This window comes from Calidris pugnax, unplaced genomic scaffold (genome assembly GCF_001431845.1).
Source record: "Calidris pugnax isolate Ruff unplaced genomic scaffold, ASM143184v1 scaffold24, whole genome shotgun sequence".
Taxonomy (NCBI): domain Eukaryota; kingdom Metazoa; phylum Chordata; class Aves; order Charadriiformes; family Scolopacidae; genus Calidris; species Calidris pugnax.
The window spans coordinates 8,768,894-8,793,984 of NW_015090922.1; the positions used below are offsets into that span (position 1 = coordinate 8,768,894).

Here is a 25,091-nt window from a genome sequence, read left to right on the forward strand (position 1 = left end):
TGGATGTGGTGTTGGGGGGGGGGGGGGCGGACAGACAGGAGGGAACCATCAATTTGTGCGTCTGGAGGCCAAATAGAAATGTTTATAAATGATTAGTTGAATTTGCTGATGCATTCATTAGAGAAGCCCCCCGTCAGTGGCTGGGAAAGTGAGAGGAGCTGTGAACAGAGAACAAGAGGCAGCTCATAAAGGCAAGTGAGACTGAACGGCAGCCAAGGGAGAGGAGTAATCGGCCGGGCAGCGCGGAGGCGCTGGGCGAGGACCGCGCTGACATCCTCCCGCTCCTTCTTTCCCCCCCTCCTCCTCCTTCTCTTCGGAGGCCCATCGAGCGACTCCCCCTTTTGTGCTAATCTGAGCAAGCAAAAAAAAAAGTTTGCTTAATTAAAAGCCTGTCTTTTCTTCCTTCTCTAAAGGAGCCGGAGGAAAATAGCATGCTCTTCTGAGGGAGAGGGAGGGCTGGGAACGCCTGGTCGGGTCTCACCCCGACAATCCCGCTCCCTGTTAAGAAGTAGGACAGTGAGTCAGTTCATTCAAGTGGATGCTGTTTATTCAATGGGACATTCTTCCTGTAAAACTCCCAATAAAACCAAAGCCTCGCCTACGCAGTGGGGAAGGGGAAAGGGTTTTGTGCACAGAGTATTTACAGACGCTTTCTGGAGAAAAAGGTGAGAAGAAGAAAGGAGGAAAGGAAAAGGAAAGTAAGGTGCAGAGCTATAAACACGTTTGGGAGTAAACCGGGGCTGGTACAGTCCGGCCCGTTGCCTTTTCCGTCATGTGTCCTGCTCCTAAGCTGTTACAATAAACTTTGCCTGTTAAAAACAAGCAATTTGGTGGAGCTTTCAAAACGGTTGCTTTGCTCTGGTTATTTGCAGAGTACAGACGGGTGCCTGAAGCTTTTATTCCTGATGAGAACTACAGATGCTGGCCATCTTACCATCATAAGGGCTGCCTCCTCTCCGTGTTTGACGTCAACGAAGCCATTGAGATCTGTGACAGCTACTCCCAGTGCAAAGCTTTTGTCCTAACTAACCAGACGACTTGGACAGGTAGGTCGTGGATGCTGTGGAGGAGAAGCAGCAGCTTAATCACATGTTCTGACTGCTTTAAGTGTTTTAATAGAGTTTGGGGATTTTGGTGGGCTGGGCTGTGGGAACCACCAGCAGCAGCAGCTAGAAGTGGGAGAGTTTCTGAAGCTCCAGCCAAGGCAGTTTTGGGTTTGGTGGAGCTTCTCTTTGCCAGCTGTCGGCAGAGCAGGAACCTGCGGGCAGACTCCAAGGAGCTGGCACCAGAGGGCTACAAGCACGTGGACCACAGGTCTCCAAACTGCAGGGTCTGAGATTTTATTTTAAACCACAGCAGCAGAAACAACAACAAAAGCCTGTGACCTGTTTCCGCAGTTAAATGTGCAGGACATGGTCCAACATCTGGATTTAAATAAATCTTTCCAATCCATATGGTTGTTGCGGTTTGACACAAAACCAAACAGGTTCTCCTGTGCATTTAGCTGGGACTTCCTGGCCGGTGTCAGAGATGCCTTCCCCTTGGTGGGAGCACTGCTCTTCTCACAGTAGGGCTTTGGCTAAAGGATGGCGATGAAGGAGGGTTTAAGACCAAGTAGAAGTAGAAAGTAGAAGTAGAACTTCCAGGGGAAAATACCATTTACTACCACAACTTATTTTCTTGTCTAAGAGAATACACTTGTTGAAAAGAGAAATAAGTTTTCCAAAAGGTCTGCAGTCCCCGTGTGGTTCCCCTGAAGGCAGGTAGTTGGTCCCGAATGACATCCAGAGGAGAATTGCCCCTGGCTCGCTGGTTCTGCACTGGATTTGTGCCTGTTTCAGGCAACTCCAGAGCAATCTGAGCAAACAAAAATGTTACAAGTCTCTGATAAAAATCTCCTTTAGCTGCAGCTCCGGAGTGACCGAGTGTCTCAAAGAGCTGAATGCTCCAGCTGGTTCCCAACCCCGTGTCCCTTCCCCTTGTGCCCAGGAGACCTGCCTGTCCCTGCCAGCTCTGCTTGCAGCGTCCCCCTGAGCGCACTGCACCCCTGGGAGGGCAAAGAAAAATCAACATGTTTGTGCCTGCAAGGTGCAGTGGACCCAATCCGTGCCCTTTTGTAATCTTGTCCCAAGATAAACCCCCCGCTGAAGTCAGGGTCAGTTTTTCGTCTGTGTGTTATCTCCACACACAAAGGACACTGTTTTCATGGCTGTGATTGCCATGTTCTGTGAGGGCCAGGTCAACTCCCCTGCTCCTGTCTTTGAGCAGAAGGCTGAAGTGGTTGATGCTAGCCAAACCTAGGGAAAGCTGATTGAAGTCCTTGCCCTGCCATAGACTTTAGTGTGGTAAGTTAATTTAGGCTCTGAGGCTCAGCCTTCTGTCTGTACATCTGTGATCCCAACATGTCTTAACCTTAAAATCAAAGCTTCGGCTGTGTGCAGTTGGGTGCTTTAGTCGTGCTTAAGTCAGCAACATAACTACCTCAAAAGCCAGGCTCATAACACATGCCTATTTCTCAGGGCAGGTCTCCAGTTCTGAAAGCATCACAAATGAAGTAGAAACTTCAGACAGTTAATACATTTCAGAGTCTTTTTGGGATTATACTACTGTGGCTTTCTTGTACTTCTGGGACTTTTCTTGTAGTTCTTGTAGAAGTAAGTCTGGGACTTATTTCTTGTACTTCTGGGAGGTGTAAACAGAGACTTCCATGAAACCTAGAAAAAAACTAATTTATATTAACCTTGCCTATGGCTAACTGGTGACTACCAGGTCATTGTGTCAGACTATCTATAGTCAGACCTTTGAAGTCGATTAATATACTAAAAAAGTAATTATTATGGGACAGGGAAGTTCATAGGAATTATAGAGCAGCTCCTGTCTCAGCTTATAATATTAAAAGCAGATGAGAGATAGGAGCAATATTTCTAGTCTTATTTATCATTCCTCGTACCACGTTGCTCCTGATGCATAAGCACTCGAGCCCCTGAAATGTGCAGCATGGAAATTTGCTCAGTAGTTGAGGCTTCCCGTTTGCCGTGTAATACTTTTTAAGAAAATAGTGTTATGGGAGCCCCCTAGAGAGGCAGCCTGGGAGTAGATGGTGTTTGGTTTTCTGAAGTTAAAGAGAGGGAAGGCAGAGGTTGAATAGATGTGCAGAGTATCTCTGTGGCCTCTGTTCCAAGGAAAGGCAATGACGGTGGGGGTCCGTGGGACGGCAGGTACCCATTGAGGGGCGGGGATGTGAGTAAGATGCCAGGGGATGAAGCACGGGGAGATACAAGAACTGGGCTGTGGCACCCACAGATGAGTGAATCCTCATCAAATTCAGCCCCGCTGGCCCAGGATGTGTGTGTGGCAGGTATCTCACACTTCCCAGACTATTATCACTTACTGATGGCTTTCATGTGAGAAGTGGAAACCCAGGTCCAGCTTGTTGAAAACCCAGAGCTACGGAGCAAGAGCAATTTCAGAGAAACACGTGTTTAACACACGTTGCACTGATTGGTTTTGCAAAGATTCAAGCGTGCAAAGATGATACTGCTGCTGTACAATCAAATGAATGCCCTGAACCCAACCCTGTTTTTATCAGTCTTTAAAAACATTTTAAAAAATCATGTGAAATTTGTTCTAAAATCTTCAGACCTTCCCTTCATTTGCTGTGCTAGCTGTGTGCAGCCTGTATCTTGACCATAATTACATAAAATGCACTGAAAGCAGAGGAGATTCAGTGTTATTCAGTGTAGACAAAAGCATTTCAGTTTTATACCAGGGGAATTTAAGAAAGAGTTTACTCTCAGGTTGCCTGAAGAATGCATAGATTGAAGAAGAATATGAAATGTCAATATTAAAAGTTTGCAACCTTTTTGCTCATCACTTCTAAATCTTTTTTTCTCTTTCCCCCCTCCCTCGCTGCCCTTTTTCCTATTTGATGCAGGTCGGCAGCTTGTCTTCTTCAAGATGGCCTCAAATCATATCTTGCCTGATCCTGACAAGATAACGTATGTGAAGGTGACAGACTGACACCTGAAGAGGCTCAGTCTGACGCGTGAGTGACAAGAGCTGTTTGTGTATAAATACGGGCAGCTGTTAGGTATAAGGCGGCTGTGGCCGGAGAGATAATTGCACTATTACTCATTCTAATCTATAGAGTGCTAAACAAAACTTTAAAGAAATAACCTGCATGACCAGGATGAATGTGCAATAAAACAACATTTTGAAAATGTGATTTTTTTGAAAAAAGAAAACAAAAAACAAAAACCGCAAAGCAAAATACAAAATATGATACACTGTTAGGGTATAATTTTGGTTATAAATCAGCTGGCAGCTCTGGCTTTTCTAACCAAGGTTAGCATAATGTTTCTGACCTGTGCGTGTGTGCCCAGGGAAGAAAGTCGATCGTTTCTATGGGAAGGCTGTATCCTCCGCGCTGATATTTATTTGGGCACGTACAATCACAACAGAGTAACTGAAGCATATCAGTTTGTAAACTGAGTAACAAATGTTACTGAAGACAATCAGCATTTGTGTTAAAGCTATCAAATATGCAATGCCGATGTATTTGTCAAAAGGAAGGAATTGGGTATGTTTAGAATTGCAAGACTGTAGCTAATTTTCGTTTTTGCTTCCTATGTTATCATAAAGTTTCACTTTTAATTTAAAAGAGCCATTTTGTAGGTCTAGCAAATCACATAAGCATATGAATGGTCCCACTGAAAGGGTAGGGACTTACCCAAGTGCCAAGTGCTTTGCTGAATAGGGATAGGCCTAAGCATATGCTTACAATTAAGCCTGTGCTTAAGACTTTTGTTGAATCGAGTTTGAATTGTTCAGGAAGCCACATCTTTGACAGACTGGCAAAGCAATCCAGTTGGTGGAACAGTACTAGTTCAATGATTATCTTGCAGTTATTTGCATTTTTTATCATCAAATCCTTGGTTTTCTAAGGCACCGCTTGCTAATTCTTAGAGTGAATGAAGTAAATGACCTTAATAATGTCAAATGAATGCTAGCCTTAATTCTATATAAAATGCGTTTTACAGGCATGGTGTGTCTAGAGAATTTGCTTTCAATGAAAGCAATAAAGTAAATGCTAAAGTGACCAATGTCATACTGTTTTGTAGTTTGTACAGTCAGGAAAAAAAAATGCTTTTGTTTCTCAAATAGTTTATTTTTGTAAAAAAAAAAATAAAAGATAAATACAATTTCTTTCGTGCTCATTTTTTTTTTTTTTAATGCAAAGAAATGCCTATATCCAGTGAGGACTTAGATATAATGTATAAACGTGAGCCTGGGATATTTTGTTCAGGAAGGAACTGAGGTTGTTCCAGTGGCTCCCAGTGAGGGGTGTGTGTTTCTGGAGTTATGTATGTGGTGGCTTTGTCTGTGTGGTTGTCTGTTGCAAAGCAAGTGGCCATTAGAAGGCAAGACTTGAGCAGACTTTCTTTCTCTGTCTTGGGTCTCATTGGTACCGGTCTTTTAACATTTGAAAGGGATGAGGATGAGAGCAGAATCAGAAGGAATTACTCATTGGGCTAAATGGTGGATTTTCTTACTGGGCTTTGTCAAGGAGGGTATGAGGAGAGCAGGAGAGCCAGGGAGGCTGGGCAGAAGTACTTGTAGCCTGTGTGGCTACGCAGGAGAGAAGGTGACATTGTTGGCAGTGGATCTTGTCTCCCCACCGTTTCTCTGAGGTCACCAATACCCTAATGACTTCTGGCAGTGGACTGAAATGACATGCTGTAATGGCTGTAACTCACAAATTATCAAACTCCCAGCCGTAATAGCTCAGCTGATTGTGTCGCTGTGCACTTAGGAACCCATCAATCACGGTGTGGTAATAAACAAACACTACAGATTCTTTTAAAATTGCTACATAAATCATGCCAACACGTACTGCACAGTTCATTGAAGTGATATGAGTTGTTGGCACTGGGGTGCTGGTATGTATTTTGAAAGTCTTTAACCTCCCGTGATTGCCTTTTAAGCACTGTACACCCCTCCAAAAATACTCAGTGTTTAAAAACAATGGGAACGGTTAAATTCTTCAGTTGCATTCCTAAGTAGAATATATCAACATTTAAAAGAAAAAAAAAAAACCACCATAGAGTAATTCCTTAATGTTATAGTCAGGTAACTTAGAATAATTTCATTCCATCACTTTCTGCACACCGGAAAAAAAGTGCCTCTTAAGTCATGAATTGTTTATCCCTGGAATTAAACACACTTGCCAAACCAATTTACATCAGTTTTTGCAAACAGAGATCAAGCAAGAAAGAAACATAGCCTTGAGCCAAGAAGCTGGATTCTAAATTTCAGTGGTAATCAACTTTATACAGGCAGTTTTGTACCTCTTTGAGAGTAAGACTTTCCAGTGGAAACACTGAATTAAAATCCTAAGAAGAGAGGCGTGATTCTACAATAGGTGAATTTAATAGCTGTAATAAGCACTGGTAAAAGCCTAAATTTATTGGGAGAAGGTGTCTTTGGCAGCAGTGGGTCTGATTCAGCAAAGTACCTGGCTGTCACTTGTGGCATGGAAACTTCTGAGAAGCCACGGAGGAGGAAGAGGAGGAGGAAGCAAGGCACAAAGTGAGCTGGCAGGTCTGGGCCAGCCACCCTGGGAGCTGCTCCACGTTGAAAAGGTATTTCTATCTGTTTCCCCCCTAACGTTTTCACTGCTTTTTACATTTCCTGGCTTCCTCAAGCCACAAGGTAGAAATACCTTGGTCGAAGGGCTTTAGAGGAGTGATGTCTGCATTTGCACAGACACGTGTGTGTATGTATTTACCTGTCACGCTGAACAGGGAGAGCTTATTTCCTCAGTGAAAAAACAACGGGCTGTGCACAATATGAAGTGCTGAACAGGATGTTGAGTTCATCTGGAGAAGTGAGAGCTTGGGTGAGGTGGTGGCCACTGTGGCTCTGTGAAGGGCTGTGCTGAGCGGTCGGTCCCATCTAGCCCCACCATGTCCCAGCCAGGCTGCGGCTCAGAGCACCTCCAAGAGCTGCCCTCCAGCTCTGGTGGTTTGGTGAAGGGGTGACACAAGCCCCACCCCTAGGAACAGACTCTAGGCAACAAAGCGAGCACTGCTGAACATCACCTCTGGCCCGACAACCCGAGGGATGTAGTAGAGACACACTGACAGCTTTGGTCTTTGCTTAGACCAAAATAAATAATATGTTCTTCTATTTTTCTGTATCTCATCTGAGCCTTCTGTCTTCTCTCTGGTCATTTTTCAAAGCTTTCTCCCCAGCTTCAATGCAGCTTTTTAAGTGGAAAGCTGAGGTCATGTATTCAGCTCCAGAAATGGGGGGTCACATCTAAGAGAAATCTGTGGTGAAATGAGTGCTACTGTGGTGAGCACCTCGAGAGGAAGCCTGCAAGCAAGTGGACCGTGTGGCCAGCCAAGGAGCTCAGGTAAGTGTGTATAGAGGGTGAAGGGGTTGGATGGGCAAGGAGACACTGCTGAAGAATCTCAGAGAGATATTCTTCCAAGATGAGCTAAAGGAGTTTAAAGTTAAAAGTACCACTATTCCTAACGTGCATTGCCCTGCCTCTCCCTGCCTCACTGAGGCATCTTGCTTAGTGCTTCTGCCAGCCATGACCACACAGTTTCCTGCCAGATTTGTGAGAAGGATGGCAGAGTGGGGTGCAGGGAGGACAGCATCTCGCAGCGAAGGTAGGACTTCTGTTGCCAGTTACTGTATGTGGTGTGGTAACCCCTGGGGACCCCTGTCCTGGTTCACAGTGAAGACCTTGTCCCTGCCTCTGAAATCCCCCTTACCAACTTGTACCACACTCATGATAAGTCAGTGCAGCCCTGTGTTCATGCCAGGTGAGCAAAGGAGTAGACTTAGTGACTAATTTTTCAGTTGCAGACAAGCATCCTGAAGAACACAGCTGCCCAGGTGGGCTCTCTCTGCCAGGGTTATGGAGAGCAGAGCCCCAGCAGCTCCCCATGGGACTGCCCTGCACTGCTCCTCTCCCACAGCCTGCTGTCACCTGGGGACACGGGGGAGGCATGGCTTACGAGGAGAACTGCAGACAGGCCAAATATATGCTGTTATTCCACTTCTACTGGTGGATGTGAGGTGCTGACCCTATTACGGTTTATAAGGCCCCACGCCTTCATGCACTGTTGCTATTTAGAGAAAAAAAGACACTCTTGTTGATAATAATTTAGATTAGGCAAATGATTTAGAGGGCTTGTAATTCAAAGCATATGGAAGGTGGTAGCGAACATCCAGAGATCATGTTATGTTGCCTGTCAGAAAGAAATATACGAGTACAGGGATGTTCAAACTTTGGGAGAGCCTTATCTTGTATTCTTTAGCACTAAATTCTTTGAAAACTAACTAAAAGCTACTATTGGGAGAAAAAAAAGGGAAAAACAGAGTGGCAAAACTGTTCACAAGTTTTTCCAGGAAAACATATCCCTAACCTTTTTGTCAAAACGTGAGCCACTGTTCAAAGAAGTCAAACAGATTTGGGTTGAAGAGACTCAAATGAAGTTTTCATCAATTGACTGCAGAAGGAAGAAAATGGGCCTCGAAGAAGAAGAGGAAGATATGTGAAAAGCAGACAGTATATAAAGCCTTTACTATCATACTCTGCTTAATGTTTTTTGAGATGTGATCATTTCATCCTTTTTTTTTTTTACAAAAAAAAACCCAATTTTTTTCCTGTCTCTGAATTTTCAGGAGGATCGAGACACATCGGGCTGACTCGGGCTGACTGCCTCCCCGGACACGTGGGGTCCAGATCCATCCTTCAGCACTGACATTGGACAGGTGCATTTTAACTCCAATAAGTAAGTTGCTTGCAAGTCAGCGTACGTGATTTTTTTTCAGGTTGGCGTGGATGCTTTTAAGAGCTGCATTTTAAAACTATGAAGGAAACAAAACGTTTTATCTCTTCCCTTTGTAGCTTTGGGCAGTCAACAATTGCCTTTGTGTAGTAGGTGCCCCGCTTCCTCATTCAAATTGAGGGGAAATATAATTCAGTAGGAGCCACCCTCATTATGAAACTGTCTTTGATGTCAAGCCACAGGGCAAACAACACATTTATTAGAAATTGTGGCTTGTAAACAAAAAATCGCTGCTAACCACAGTTTTTCAGCAAATGACTGTGAGTCTGAGAAGGAAGACTAAACTATCCGGTGGCTACTTGAAATGGTAAAGTCAGAATCTGATCTTACTTAGCTTGGTTTTACCAGTGTAATTCAGTTAAGCCTTGATTTATGCTCACACAAACCAGACTGTTAGATGTTAAAGTTACTTGGACCTAAATGTTTGGACCATGTACATGAGGCAAAATACACTGATTTTCCTGTATATCCGTGTGTGTGTAAGAGGGAGGGAGCGCACACATGTGTAGGTTCCTGTTAAATGATGACAACATGAAGAAATACTCTCACTTCCATACTTTAAGATGGAAGTGAGACATAACAAATTAAAGACATACTGTTTAATAAATGATCTCAGGAAAGGAATGAGTTCTACACATTTACACTCACTGTTTAACAGGTATAATGCTATTCTTATTATCCTTCTGCTGGCTTCCAGTGTGCCCTAAGAACAATTTCCAGTTTTCAATACTACAAGTAGCTGGCATGTATGAAGATAATGGTACAAATTGGTATTTATGAATCACAGCTTTCTATAAATACACTAGAAGGAATGCAGAGCAGCCAGTCAGACAGACAGATGACCAGGGGTACACGGGCACTTTTAGAAGTGGGTTTTATACAAGACCTTGGCTTTGAGCAAGTTCATGACCTAGTAAAAACCTCACGTGATTTACTAGCAGGTCTTATGCCATTCTTGGACACGAGCTGGTGATCAGCACGAGCACTACTATTTCTACATGTTTTACCATCCCGTCCTTTAGTCCCCAAAAGTAACAAACCTAAAGCCTGTTTGAAGAATGGAAACACTCCAGTTAAATGTCAGGTTTTCATCTGTATACGGCTCTGATTTCTGTTTCATTATAGAATTTAGATAAAAGACAGCTCTTAAGCAGAGAGGATGTGACAGAAGCAAAAAATAATGCCCATTTTGTTGTATAGGCAATGCATTTGCAAAAAGGCTCTGCACAGTCTACCTGGAGAGTTGAAAAGTTTACCTTAGACTGTGGGTCAAGGTGGCAGATATGAAAAGATATCACCATTTTGCTGCCTTACATTGCAACATATGTTCCATGACCTATAATTATTCTGATATACAGTCCTAGAATCATGTGTTTACATGGGAACAAACTCTTCTTTGCTTCTTTTTACTGACTACTAAAAAATATGAATAAAAGAAACTCTGTAATAATAATTTTGCAATTCAGAAGCCACTGTAGTTGTGGCACAACTGATTCTGCACAGCTTCTTTGCAGTAACAATCAAGGGGCAAGAGTTGATGACTAAAATTAGCAGTAATTCCTAAGTGGAGGTTGGTGCTAAACAAAAATATCACCGGATGGCAAACGTATCTCATTCTAAAAGTAATAGGAAAGGAACACGAGAACTATATGGTAAAAAAATGTGTAAGGAAAAATAGATATACCATTTATATAATAAATATCTGTATAATTTGCTGTGGGGGAAAACCGAATATACAGCACCAAAAATTCCACCCTAAATTTCAGGCACAAATTAACTCTTACCTGTCTGAAGTCACCAGCCCATGTAATATCAGTTCTCTGTTTCTTCAGTATCCTTTGCAATTTATTTCTGTCTGAATTTGTCTTCCAGTTCTAGCTCAGAGATGGTGGACTCCTTTTGTGAGACAGAAGGAAACTGCCACAATACAGTGACTGCTCAGCCAGCCTTGATTCTTGCTCCGTGTTGCAATTCCCTCACCAAAGTTGCATAGAACATGCCTGCAGCTTGCTTGCAATAAGTTCCTTAACTACTGGTGTTCCTAATAAAAGTTACTATGGCCTCCTGACAAAAGCTACCTACCTTTCTCCTATGATGAGATAAAGCACCCTCCAATGCCATCTAGTGATGCTGGTAAAATCTTATTCAAAATCTCAGATCGTGTGCATTCCACATAACTTTTATGCGTGGGTATTCTACAATCCTTATGCTTTCAGAGCAAACCCAGAACGATTTTTCTTCAACTAATTTCAGCAATTTTTACTAATTCAATCAGTTAACTTACTATACTATTGGTATATTGCATTTTTGTTCCTTCTGGATGGTTTGGTGATATAAGAGGTCACTGAAGGTGCTCAGCTGTCACCTGGAAGGCAAGTTACTTGGTGCCATATTCCATGTTGAGTGCCCTTAATTCAAATTCTACCACAGGACCATGTTCAGTACCTTCCAAGGGACACGCGTCTCACTTTAAAGCAGAGCTCCGAATGCAGAATCCTACAGAAAAATGCTAATAATTTAAAAAAAGTGCACATTATTTATTGTAGCAAACGAAATATGAACGGCATCAAATTTCTGTTGCCACGTCTTCTTGGAGCTGTTGAGGCTGATAAGATTTCATACAGCCACAGAAAATCTGGGGAAGGGAACAGAGGGGATGAAGGAGGGAAAGGCAAATTTGCTGTGTTTAATGTATTGGACACCATCTGTATTTTATTCAAATAGGGTTATATATTTTGTGAAAATAAAAACCAGCCTCATGAGTCAGTGTGTGCAAGGCAGTCACTTGAATATCTATAATGAGAAACATGTTTTAGGTTGGAAGTTGCAAAGGGAAATCAAATGTTTGAAGTGTCAAAGTTGGAAAAATATAAAATACGCCTGACACCGTAGCTATTGAAGCCAAAATGAATAAATCATCATCTCAGGAAAGAAAACCCCACCAAGCTCTTGGCTATAACCTTCATTTTCCTACACTCAAATAAAATTACATACAACCTGATAATTTAACCAGACTTGTCAATAAGAACGGATGGCTTCAACAGACACTATCACTTCATGCTTCAGTGTAGACTTCAGAAGCATCCAGTATGTTATCCAAGAAATAAATTCAATGTCAAACTTTTCTCTTTAAGTTGATAGATAGAAGAACCTTCCGCAGTGGAGCTGATGTAAAATATGTCATATTGTGGAACACTAGAGTAAAATGAAATTAATGCCAGCTCAGTAGTTTATTCCCTATGTACAGCTTTTCCTGAGCAGTTATACAAGAAGTATTTTAGTATCTTTCTAAGTAGGACAAGCATGACTTCCGAGAAGGAATTTGAGAGAAACTTTGAGGTCACAATAATAGGAGCCTGAGTTCACACTCCAATTCCTGTTACAGTCTTGGCACTGATTCTGGTCAAGTTTTAAACCATTTTCTCTTCATGTTAGACTCGCTGTCATAAATGTAATTTGTAAACATAATAGTACCTATCTGTGCCTTGTCTGAGGAAAGTTATCCGGACATGGTGTTGTCTGGCTTTGTCTGCATCAAGGTTTTATTTATAGCAAATGATGTAGACTCACGGAGAGATGAGAATACTGCCTTTTTACCTGCAACTTGACATGCAATAATTTGGGCAAACTGAGGACTTTCATTTAGTGTTTAAGATGCATATATACCTACTTATTTATTTGTCAGAAGGGAATAGCCCCTGGAAATTGCAAATCAAAATAACTTCTCATTTTTATGTGCTGAAAGTAACCTCACTGGCCTTTTACTTGCTAAAAATATGTTAGCTGGTCTAAAGCCTCTGCTGTGTGTAGCCTGAGCTGAATGCACCAGTGAGGGAAAGAGTGACTGGGACTGGATTTGGCATCCTAAGTCTGTCTTTCACTCTGGCCCTAGATTCATGTTGCAAAAGTCTTTCCTTATCTTTTTAGGCTCTCTACAGGTCTCAGAGGACCATTGCCCCCTGGGGAGCTATTGGAGGGCTCCCCCTGCTCTGTCCGCTCTAACTTCCTTCTCTTTCCCAGCTGTGACCCACAGCAAGCAGTGCAGCTTCTCAGCCATGGTTTTACACTGTGAGAATGCCCCACCTTCACCACATGAATTATGTTTAGAGGTAAGTTAGACATCTCCTGAATGGTGCCAGGTAAGCAAACTGGGCAGATGACACAAACTCCAGCACCTTTCCCCACACTAAGCAGCAATTTGCTTTCGAAAGGTTCTGTTGGCTTTCAAAGGCTGATGTGAAGTTAGGTTGTCCTTTATCACAATGTCTGACAGTGGCCAGCAACTGACCCCAAAGGAAAGAGTAAGTATGGACCTGACCCTTCTTCTGACACTCTCATCCTCTCTGTCAAGCAGCAGTTCAGCAATTATTTGAGTTTAAATTATTAAACCAACTCCAGTCATTATCTACAAGAGTGTCATATCACTTGTCTTGGCAGCTCTGGCAGGACCAATATCTCCTACTTTGAAAATAAACCCCTCAGCTTTGGCTTGGTGCATACACAGCAGCAGGAAATCGTTATTCTGTGACTAAGTGCTTTTCTATTGACACGATATCTTAATTAAATCTACAAATGGAACACGTCTTTGGTGTTTTCAGTAATTTTTTTTTCCTCTGTGAATTACTTTCAATATTTGTTTGTTCGTCAGCCAGAAATGAGGTCCAAGAGAAGTTGGAAACAATGCTCAGCTTAAAATCTTGGTATCAGCACATACAGTCCACATAAGGCCATTAAAAACGTATATTTAGCAAAACCTTAGCCTCCATAAAGAAGGTAGGGCTTTTCACCATCCTTGAAAATTAATCTAAGTCTCCAGAAGCAGACAATATTGCTAGGCATAGATTGGAATTTTTTATTACCTCTTGAAGAGTTAGCTAGGAAAGTTTTTTAAAGTACCTCTGCTGATAGAGCTAAAAAACATGCAATACTGCATTCTTTTTAACATATATTTCTGTTTATAGATCTGGACTAAACAATCAATTTCTGCTTTTTCTGGATATAGTTTGTAAAAACAACTTGGGCGGATTCTGTGCTATCTGATCCTGTGGTGCAGGATCTCCACTCTCAGTTGCTGAGTTCTGGTCCACACTTACCTTGTTAAATGGGTGGATTATAGGCTGAACTAATTCAGGAATTATGGGTAGGTAACTGAACACAGAATTTAGACTATTAACTTCAGATGACTGTGTGGGTATGAAATATCTAATGTGTCTATTGTTTTACAACACTGCTGTTAAATTCACTGGAATGCAAGTTTTAAAGCACGTTCAAAATCTCTCTTTTGAGGTCCCCTGTTAATCAAACATACTTACTAGAAGACATTTATATGCATGAAATTGTTATTTACAATAACAATCGGATCCAATCTCTGATTGCACTAAACGTGATAAACTTGAAAAGCCCAGTGATCAAAGGTATTAATTACCCTGTTTCATACACTGAATACCTTTGCTGTAAATGAACATAAGTGACCTGATCCTCTTTTCAATCTGCATGAAGATTTTATGAATGATTCTTTATCTCCAAATGTCTAAGTTTCAAAGATATAGTTATCCAGCTTTTTGGTAACTGTAGAAGACTACTAAGAACAAAATACAGATGGCTGATGAATTGGGAAAGCTGAGATTTCCTTACTCTTGAGAACAACTCGCATCCTATCTCCTAAACCAGAAAAATGTTTGCTAAAAACTGCAGGAGTGCAGAGCTGAGGGGAGGAGAGAGAAAAGCCTAAACTGTTATGTTCACTCTTGGGACTCAACTCAGAAAGCTTATTGCTGTCATGTGAGGCGCATGAGAGGCAAAGGAGGCTTAAAACATTTACATTAAAGCTTCTTTAACTTGCCTTTCTTACCCCTTTTGGTTTCTTGCTCTCTATCGTGTTACACTTCCATTCGTATATAACAGTTGCATTTGTGAACTGATGGCTTAAGTCTATTTTGTCTTAGGTCAACTTCCCACTGCAAACCCACCCTTTCTGAGCTGGACTGCAGAATGAGGGCTCCTCATGCAGCCCTTGCTCTCAGGGTAGTCCGAGCCCAGTACAAACAAAGCCATTGACTTCAGTGTGCCTGCTTGTATGAAAGAAGCCTGTAAGATACGGCCTGTACATTCCAAATTGCCTCTTTTTTGTGCCATTCACACCAGGGATTAATATCTGTGGGAAGCTTTTGTGAAGCCTTCACCCTCTTGCCCTTCCAAAGTCCAGCGGTAGCTGTGACTTCAAGGGTGCAGCTACATTTTTTTTATCCGTACTGCCCCTTTGTAAAACGGCCCTTCAGCTTGGCATGCAGAAACTAAAATTGTCTTCCAGTCTGCAATTTAAAGTCCCAAATTGCCTGTCTTGGAATACCGTTGGAAAGGCTGAAAGCTGGCTCTTTTCGCTTCCCTGCCCTCTGTCAAAATTTCAAAATTAGAGAACGGCAGCGGCCGTGGAGGACAAGCTGTCCGTTAGCTCACCTAAGGAATGACGCATTGAATATTCATTGTTCCCCATTGCAAAATGTCATTTTTCCGTGAGTACTGCTTGAAGCGGCACAGAGAATACATTTGCATAAACCATTTGTCAGAAACAGAAGACTCTTTGTGAAGAACTATTAAGAAGGCACATAATCTACTCTTCTGTTCTTATGCAAGTTCCAGGGAGAACACAGAGCTCCTTTGTAAACAGAATCTACATACAAGTGCTGAGTATGTTTTTTCTGCAATCAGAATTCCATAAATAATAAAATTGTAGTTCAAAACCAGAAGTACCTGAAATTGTTAAATGTAATGTTAATGATTTCCTGGCAGTATTTGAGATTCAGAAAGTTTAACACCATTAATATCCCTGCTATTTTGACCGAGCAGAACTCCCCCTCCCCAGTTGTGCTAAATAAAGCCATAATTAATCTGCAATACAAATTTTGATATCTCCAGTTCCTGGGGAAAAGCACTTTTATAATACATCAGGGGAACTTAATTCTGTAAATTCAGTTGTGGGTTTTAATAGCCTTCATAATTCATTGCTGTCTCGATGATTTTCTGCTTTTATTGCCAGTCTGAGCCTTTTTGTCTAGATAGGTGGCCTCGAAGGTTGCTTTTTTTTTTTTATGATACCAGCTTTCCTCCTTAACGTTTCATTGCCCTTCTCCAGTAGCTGATCTCGTGCACACTTATGGAGGCCCTCCACCACCTCCATGATCACACAGATTGGGCTAAGCCAGCCAGATAAGTCAAGGCAAACAAAGCCCGAGTGTGGCACACTGAGCAGCCAAAGAGATTACTGCTCATGCGATTAACATCTTTTCATGCCCCTTCTCCCACTGCAAGATGGTCTTGTTTCCTTTTCACCGCACGACACAGTTCAAGTATTTACTCGTTGCGTTTCCCGGCGGGGAATTGCTGTGGTGCCTCTGCCATTCCCTGGGAGCCCCCCGTGCCCGTGATCGTGCCCGTGCCCAGCCGTGCTGCCGGGGCAGGGGCAGCGGGGAAGCACCGGCCAAAAACCTCCACGCGTGCTTTGCCCGGCCGTCTTGGCAGTGAGCACATTAATGTAATCATTTTTCTGTTTTATTAATGGATAACTCCCTCTTTGAAATGAAATATGAAGCCTTTTGCAGATAACGTATGCCCTCGGCGCACAGGGGTAGTCGTTTGGGTTAGCTGAATGCAGCCAGTTACCTGCAATTATTATCTGCGAAAGTCATGTGGACTAATTATATATCACCTTTAATCCCAGTGTATCAGTCTCCTGCCAGCATTCATTTACACTGGCCAGTGATGCTAGGTGCTGAGTGCCTCCTGATACCGGGCAAAGTCAAGGTGCCCCAGTGCTCCCCGGGGCCGTGCTGGACCTGGCTGGGAGCCCTACAGAGCTGTTTTCTCTGTGCCTGGTTTTCCAGCTGATTACATTCCAAAATTCGAATAGAAAATAAATAAATGGATAAAGTTTAAAAAAAAAAACAACAAAAAACAAAAGAGAAAAGTGTAGCAACCACCAGACGCAGAAGGCCTAGTTTAAATTACCCACATTTAAATGATTGTATAATGATATTTTATAATTGCACAATTCTAGATTCAGCACGGCGCCTACGCACAAAAGCCCTGTGAGACTGCAGCTGCACGGCAGGCTAAAGCACAAGCTTAAGTAGACAGAAATGTTCCTTACTGCTCACCCCTTACAGCATATCCCAGACTTGGGGCTCAAATCTTGGATCTATCAACCTGTTAGCTAATTACACCAAATAGCACGCATTCTGCAAGATGTACTGAGATCTCTTTTTTTGAGGAGCTATAGATAGTGGTACCCATTGAATTCTGCAAATGTCCTTCCTGGATTTGAATTCATTAATTTGACTCACAGCTGCTTGCTGTTTGCTTTCCATAAAGTTTGTGTGATCAGACTTTACCGAGTCAAATATTTGCAGAAAGTGGATTACTGGAAAACCCGAGGAAGCACATTTCAATGTAAACATGAAATGATTCCTTCTGGATGTAGTCGCTCACACGTTCAGCGCAGAAACACAGCCAAATCGATCCGAGCCCTTTTGGCCAATCTCCTCTAAGCAGCGCAGCCCAAACGCAGTTTATCCAGCCAAAAATTAAAAGCACATTTGATTAAGCGGACGGAGTTGTGATCGACTTACACGTATTGAGAAAAAGAGGTGAATTTCATCAAAGTCTTATGGGCTTACTGCAGCCCTGACTGAGGCTGGAGGTAATTTTTCCTGTGGGGTTTCACACTCCAGGATGTGGTGTGTCCCCCAACCTGCCTCTGGCTCCCGTCCCCCCTTCCGTGCTCCCTCGCCCTGTTCCAGCCCCTGGTGGGGTTCACCAGCTTGTGGTGACAACAGATTTAAAACTATCCACCGACCTCCTTTACCAATCTAACCAAGAAACGAAACAATGCAAATCATAACAGTATTTGGTAGAAATAGGAAGCCTTTCATTTTAGCTTACTTTTAATCACATTCAAGAGGGTTTGTTACGTGCTAAATGGAAAACACCTAAGAAAATCAGGAGCAGTAAATGCCAAATGGCAAACACCTGAGATAATCAGAAGCAGGTTTAAATGATTTTAAATGCATTGATGGCAATATCCAATATCTTTTTTTTTCATGATCATTTGTTCATTATTTATTTGTTTATTTCTTTCATAAATTGCTTTTAAAAGACAGTGAAGGAAGTATTTACTGCATGCTCTGAAGCTGAAAAACAGATGAGTTCTAGGCACACATTTATTATTATCAGCATACCTCTGTTTTGAACTCTGGTACATAACAGCTCATTCAGCACTAGGCAGCAAAGCTGGTTTGATAACCGATGGTGCAGGTAGGGAACTGAACAATTAACTCTGAGATTAATAGTGAAAGTGTATCCCATGTACTTATTCCTCTATCTATGGATCCAGGAGCTTGAAAACAGCTGTGCACTTTAGGCGAATTATTTACTTTTGGTTAGTAACAGCATTTAGCTTAGCATCCATGGATCCAACAGTTAACATCCTTGCTGGAATGCAGCAGGGTGCCAGGTAATAATGGTTTTATTGTGTTAATGTGTGGGGCTGGATGGATTGTGCGGCTGCCCCATGGAGCTGTGAGGGCTTTTGCCAGAGAAGGGCACACAACTCAGAGGGTATATTTTCATGTAGTGGTTATGAAATACAACGGCTGGGTGTCAGAATACTCACTTTCCAAGCTGGTAAAGTTTTGTTCTAAATGTTTCTTAGCTGTGCTTTTCTGACCACTTCTGCAAAGTCCTGGCAAGAATGGAATGTTTCTGCTAGATCCTTGGACTGATGGCTGTCACATGGGCTTTTCGGGCTGAGATTTCTGAAGTGATTATTGCAGCCAGACACCTAACTGTCACCTATATTATTGAGAAAGAGTCAAACCCTAAGCTCTTCTGGAAGTCTCAGCCTTTCTAATAAAGTCAGAATCTGGGTTTCTGAATCGCCCAGGTGAAATTACGCTGCAGAGTAACTGTGCATAACAGCAGGTAAAGGGCAAGCCTACACACATTTTGTGCACTATTGCTCTTCTGGCTGCAGAAACATGGCACCAGTGCAAAGAATTTGGGCAGCCAGCTGGAAAACTTAATCCTGAATATTTTACTAATAATAAATGATTGCTCTTCAAAGACAAAGAAGAAAATGGTATGAAAATAGTTCTTATATTCAAAGTACGTCCCTACATATCCCTTTTCAGGGATTTTCTCCTGATCTTTATGTTCCCCATATTCCACATCTATATTGATTTAAAATTGTACCTGCATATTCCTCCTCTCATAAATATGTTAATAGGACACATATTTGCACTGAGAAAACAAGTTACTAAGAAGCAAACACTCCAATTGAATGATGTATTTCACGGCGTGCTGCAGAGAGGGGCGATTAATGCGGTCACCAAACACAACAGGTTCTGATAAATAGAATTACAAGGTTCACCCTTCAAAACCCAAACTGGGTGCATGAAGTTTTTTGCAGAATGGAGGCCTGCCCAGAGCCATGGGCTTTTGTGAGCTCTTGCATCCATTCCCTCGTTCTGGTCTGACTTGTGTCCAAAATAAGGTGCTGGCAGTCAGCAAGTTGCCCTGTATCTGGCAGAGGCACTAACCTGTGAGCTGAGCGATGACTCCAGACTCAGCATTCCCTCAGCTCTCACTTGTGACAGCGATTGCCAAAGCTAGCGCTGAACCAGATAACGTGGGAGGAACAAGCACAAAGTACTCCTTTGGATTCCTGCTGAATTTTTGAACGGTGACACGTCATATGGCCTTGTGTTCTTTAGATAGCCCAAGGCTGTGTATTTGCAAAGAAAGAATGCAGAGTCATTATTTCTCACTCTCCGTTTGCAGGCATGAAATCAAAATCTCACATGTGCCGGAATTGAAGAATTCCTGACTTTAGCAGCAATCGCGATTACTAAGATCAGCTTTTTATCAGGGCCTGCTGGAAGACTAACTTAGCAGAGAGGCTATAACTTTCAGGAGAGCCTGGGCATCTCCTGGGCTTAAAAAAAGCAGGATGACAAGGGCAGGGCAGCAGTTGTTCTGTTTTTCAGAAAAAGGTTAAGACAGTGCTCTGGTGCAAAGGGAGGAAGCGTGAGCTGCTGGAGACACCTCTGCCCAAGCACTTAGGGGGGCAATTGCTTAGGTGTTGCTTGAGCCTCACCACTTCTGAACCTGCCAGCTCTGCTGGGTTTGTGTTTGTGCCACTGAGAAGCACGTAAAGCTGCAGAGGATCCAAACCAGCCCGTTCAGTGGGTGCCGTGGATTGAAAGTTTGGGGAAAAACAACCTGCCCTAAGCGAATTCCTCCTTGACAGAAGGGTGGAAGCATCACAGGAAAGTGATAGCTATGTTTATTTGACAAGAATTCATTCTAATAGTCCCAAGAGACCGACAATATTTAATATCTAAACAGAAGAGTAGCTGCCACATGAAAAGGCATCATCTTGATTTTAGGGCATCCCTTCTACTGGCTAAATTTACCGCTTTTCCAGTCATTGCGCTATCCGGGATTCCTTTTCAAATTCATGTGAGTTTTATTAAACGTTGGGTAATATGTGACCCCATCAAGTGAATGCAGTGTCCACTTGGGAGACTTTTGTTCTATTCAAACCTTTGTTGACAACGCCGTGAGCTCTGCTATGGGGCTGCCGGGGGGCGGGCAGCCCGGCCTGAGCCGCGCTTTGATTGATTTGCACAATAGGAACGAAAATATTCCTGAAACTCTTGAGATCACTCAACTCTTCCTGCCAGACTTCCATGAAATATAACATGCAATCAATTTAGCTTACAGCCAAATTCTCCCCTTTCAGCCCCCTCTTTCCTTTGGTGTGTCAGCGAAGATAAATGAAAGAAGCAATAAGGAGTACAAACAGAGTAGCAAGGAAAGCAGCAATTGCTTGTGGAGGAGGGAATCATGGTGCCAGGCCAGAGCAGAACCCACAACAACTTGACCAAACACAGGGATGAATGAAAGGTCCTTTTGAAAGGGCAAAAGAAAGACCGCGTTGACCTCTTGGCAGAAAGAGGAAACTTCAAAGGGTTTACAACAGTTAAAAGACCCAGTTACACGCAGGAAAAATTACTTGCATTGGATGCTAACACAGCGAAACTAAACAACCTCACAGTAAGAGATATAGCAGAAGGTTGAGTAGAGGGGGCATATTTTCCGCTAGTCACTGGAAAAATGTCGAAAAGGCTAATTCAGTCAGTTTGGTGTTAGGCATAGGGTTCTTTTCAAAGCTGTACATGTGAGGAAAACAGAAATTTAGACAGAACTCCTAACAGGCTTTGGAAAAGCCAGGCGCGTGTTTTCTTTTCATTTTTCTCACCAAGAAATGTTCTCATCATGTGCTTCTTTTGGAAAGATTTGGCAGTTCCTGAGGTACGACAGAAACTGTGTTTGAGGAAGTTAGAACTAATGAAAAAGGGTATTTAAAGAGAAAGCTTCTGAATGATCTGAGTGTTGTATATGATTTATGCAAACTATATTGAAAATGGGAAAAAAGTCCTAATTGCCTGAGATAGTTGAATTCTGCTGTTTTTCTTCACCCAAAGTTCAAGTTTTTTTGCTTGCTCAGTACAGCTTGGAAGGTATTTGATCACTTGTGTAATTTTAAATAAGGGAGAGGGCCACTGGCTGCAGTGAGACTGCTCTCAGGGTTGAGCAAGTGCATAAAACCTTTTGCTAGACAGTGGTCTTGCAGGGCTCAGTCTCCGAATTCCAGGGATTTGAGAGCAAGTCAGTCACAGCACTTCAATGAACAAAGACTTTCCTCTTTAATCTACTCCAGTTGCAAAAGATAAGACCTCAAATGGAATCTACTTCAAGACTAGATTACACATTAAGATAAGCATAATATGATAAGGACCAATGGACCCAGCTTCTGTAAGGGTAAATTGTACTGGTCTATCTTTCAAGAATTCCTTGAAAAAGTGCATGAAGTGAGAGATGAAATGTATCTTTTGAACATAATTCACATGGAATTTCAAAAGCCTTCTGACAGAACCCTGTGTGAGAGGCTTTGAAATAAAATAAATAGCAAGTCACATTGCCAACCTGTAGGATGCTTGGAATTCATAGTAAATAGCCAATTTTAAATTACGAGCAATAAGAAAACATGTTGGGCTGTTGTATATTATTGGAAATATTTTAGAAAAAGGGATTGAATGAAATTTGTTAACAGAATATTCTGGATTGGTATAAACTAAAAAGAGAGACTCTTTCTAGGGCACTCCTAGAAATACTTGTATCCACCCAAAGCATTCATTCTTCCATCCATCTCTCAGCATTCTGACAACTCTAATGAAAAGTATGTGTTAGAAAATACAATAAACTTCTAATTATCGTAATAGACTTCAAGCTAACATGGTTCTCTGAGGAAACAGATACGAATCATTGTATCAAAACGTAATAAATATGCCTTTCCAAAACAAACTAGCAAAGAGAAGGATTAGAGAACTACTATACAGAAGTAATATCGCACTGTAATAATGATCTGAGAGAAAACTATGAATGATACATTTCCAGTTGCACCATAGTTCAGTATTGGACGCTTCGATATAAATTAATATGCTGTATTATGTTTGCACAGCCAGGTTTTGGTAGCAGGCTGCTAGAAGCTTCCCCAGTGTCCAATACAGCCAATGCCAGTCGGCTCCAGAACATACCCACCCCTGGCCACGGGCAAGCCCATCAGCAGTGGTGGTAGCACATCTGTGATAATATATTTAAGAAGGGGGAAAAAAACCCTACGCAACAGCAGGAAGTAGAGAAAATTGGAAGTGAAGATGAGCCCTGGAAGAAGGGAGGGGTGGGATTAAGGTATTTTAAGATGTAGTTTTTATTTTTTCATTACCCTACTCTGACTTCTAATTGGCAATAAATTAAATTTCCCTAAGTTGAGTCTGTTTTGCCCATGATGGTAATTGCTGAGTGATCTCTCCACCTCCTTATCTCAACCTATGAGCCTTTCATTATATTTTCTCTTCCCCATCCAGCTGAGGAGGGCAGTGACAGAGCGGCTCGGTGGGCACCTGGTGTCCAGCCAGGGTCAGGCCACTGCACATACTGTACATAGAAAGCATTTGGAGAAGAATAACAAAACAAGTCACAGTTACGTGAAGATTCGCATGAATGATTACTTTGACTATGGGGATTTGACATGCAAAAGACAAGGTTAACAAAATATCAGGCAAAATTTGTTTCCTTAAATTAAGCTTTGGAGTGTCCACATTCAAATCTGTGGGTTTCTTATGTGCTTAAAATAAGCATATGCAGTCCTTTTCTGCATCAGAGATTGGAATCCATTTTCATGAGAGCCATTGACATTGTTTTTTGCAGTTACCTTCTGCAAACTTTTGACACAGTAATCCATGAATCCCTTTATCCATAGTCCATGAGCTGAAAATGACTAGCTTAAGTGAGACTAAAATGTGATTTCGAACACAAAATAATGAATGTCAATGAGAAGACTAGCCATCAGTTTCTTTCTTCTTTGCCCCACCATGTAAATATAACAAGGCATCTGATCAAACTCAGATGCAATACATTTAGAAGATTTAAATTGGAGGAACTACTACTTTATCTGGTATTAATTGTAGTCAATTTGTGATTGATTGGCACATGTAACTGCCAGAATATCGGTGTAACATTCAAAATCAAATATGGATTCTCTGTGGTACTTGAGTAGACAAAGGTTTGGATTGATTCAGCTTTTGAAATCTACATAGAAACTTTTCAGTTTTAGGAAAATTCCTCAACTTTTTCCTGACAAAATGATAGAGTCTTGTGATTTGTAAGGCTTCTGCCATCTATTTATTTTCCTTTATTTTTTTTTTTTAATCCCCAATAGAAAGGTATCTTCTCTAAATCTATACACATGTAAAAATCCTATCCTTAAATATGTTACCAGTGATGGCAATTCCATAATACCATTTAGCAGAACTTTCTCTTGTAGTCAGTAGTATAAATGCTCTGAAGAATTCATACTCCAGTCTTTCCTGATAAATAAGATCATACTTTTGGAAACAAATCTCAGTTTATAAATCACCGTTTTTCCAGAGTGCAGTTGATATCAAAGTTCAGATTTACTAAGGCATTAATGCAATATTGTCTATTGGGTTGGTTTCATTTGTCTCTGAATATATCAAACCAATAAAGTGAGGTGAATATGTAAGGTGAGACTTTGCAACTGCCCGGTATTAAACTACTGTATTCATATTAGATATAATATGAATATAAGAAGCTGCTGCCTTCTTTTCTGCCTTGGTGAGCTGTTATTTTGATATGTCTAAGTGGATAGGAATAAATGGTTCATGCTTCAGCCTGTTGACTCACAGTCAGTGATTATTCTTCTGTGGATAGCTGCAGTAGCATGAAGATTGATTGCGCTCGCTCATAGGCAGCAGCTGCCATTTACAAATGCCAGCTAGTGCTTCTCATGGGGATTGGTGATAGAACACAGAAGTAAGCCAGAGCTACTTCTGTTAGCTGAATACATGCCTTTTTTTTTTTTTCTTCTTCTTTTGCAGTCACACTGTGTGTCCCCACAATAATCTTTTCTAAAACACTAGCTGATTTCAAGTAAATTTGACAGAGGCAGCTGAAGTTTAAAAGGCAATTAAGTTCTTACAAGTAGTTTCAAAATCAGTGAACAAGTAGAAGAGAAAGAAAGAGGTTTTTCAAGTGTGCTGTCTACAGGACAGGCTGCCACATATATTTATTATACATCAAGGAATCTATACAATCAAGAAATCTAAATGCTTCAAAAAATAGATCCTGTAACTATAAGATACAAGCGATGCTTCCTCTAGCCAACCTGGTATGTGTGCCAATTCATGTTGTGTATCATCTTGTGATCACACAGTTGCGCCCTTCCTGTGGCAGCTTGCAACTGAAGAGGCAAGCCATAAACAAATTCCTTTTTCATACAGATGCACCTCCCTTGATTCAAGATTAACAGAGAAACAATCACTTCTGGTTGTTTAATTTAACAAGTTGTGGTCATACTGGAACCATACCTCAAGTAGTTCTAGTTAGTTCAGAAGCTGGTGCAGTATTTTCGTGTATGTAGATAGGTGTGTGTGTATGTACGTGCATACATTTTATACAGTGTATAGCCTAGAACCAAGTCTATCAGGTTGGGAGCTTTCTTCAGCATGTTTTGTTTTAAACAGCTTTGCCCGCAGTGAATACTATCTACTGGTGACTTACTCCATTGGTTTATATCAGATTACT

The 25,091-nt window shown here is 41.8% G+C and overlaps 1 protein-coding gene across 1 annotated transcript in view; it reads left to right on the top strand.

Moving 5' to 3' along the window:
• PKDCC (protein kinase domain containing, cytoplasmic) overlaps positions 1 to 5,202 on the top strand; it is a gene marked incomplete at its 5' end in the record, with an annotated part of 39,278 nt that extends 34,076 nt beyond the window's left edge. Inside the window, 2 exons of the mRNA XM_014950472.1 lie at positions 873 to 1,046; positions 3,935 to 5,202. Coding sequence (XP_014805958.1) covers positions 873 to 1,046; positions 3,935 to 4,020 — 260 coding nt within the window. The remainder of the gene's footprint in view (positions 1 to 872; positions 1,047 to 3,934) is intronic.
• Between the last annotated feature and the right edge of the window lie 19,889 nt (positions 5,203 to 25,091).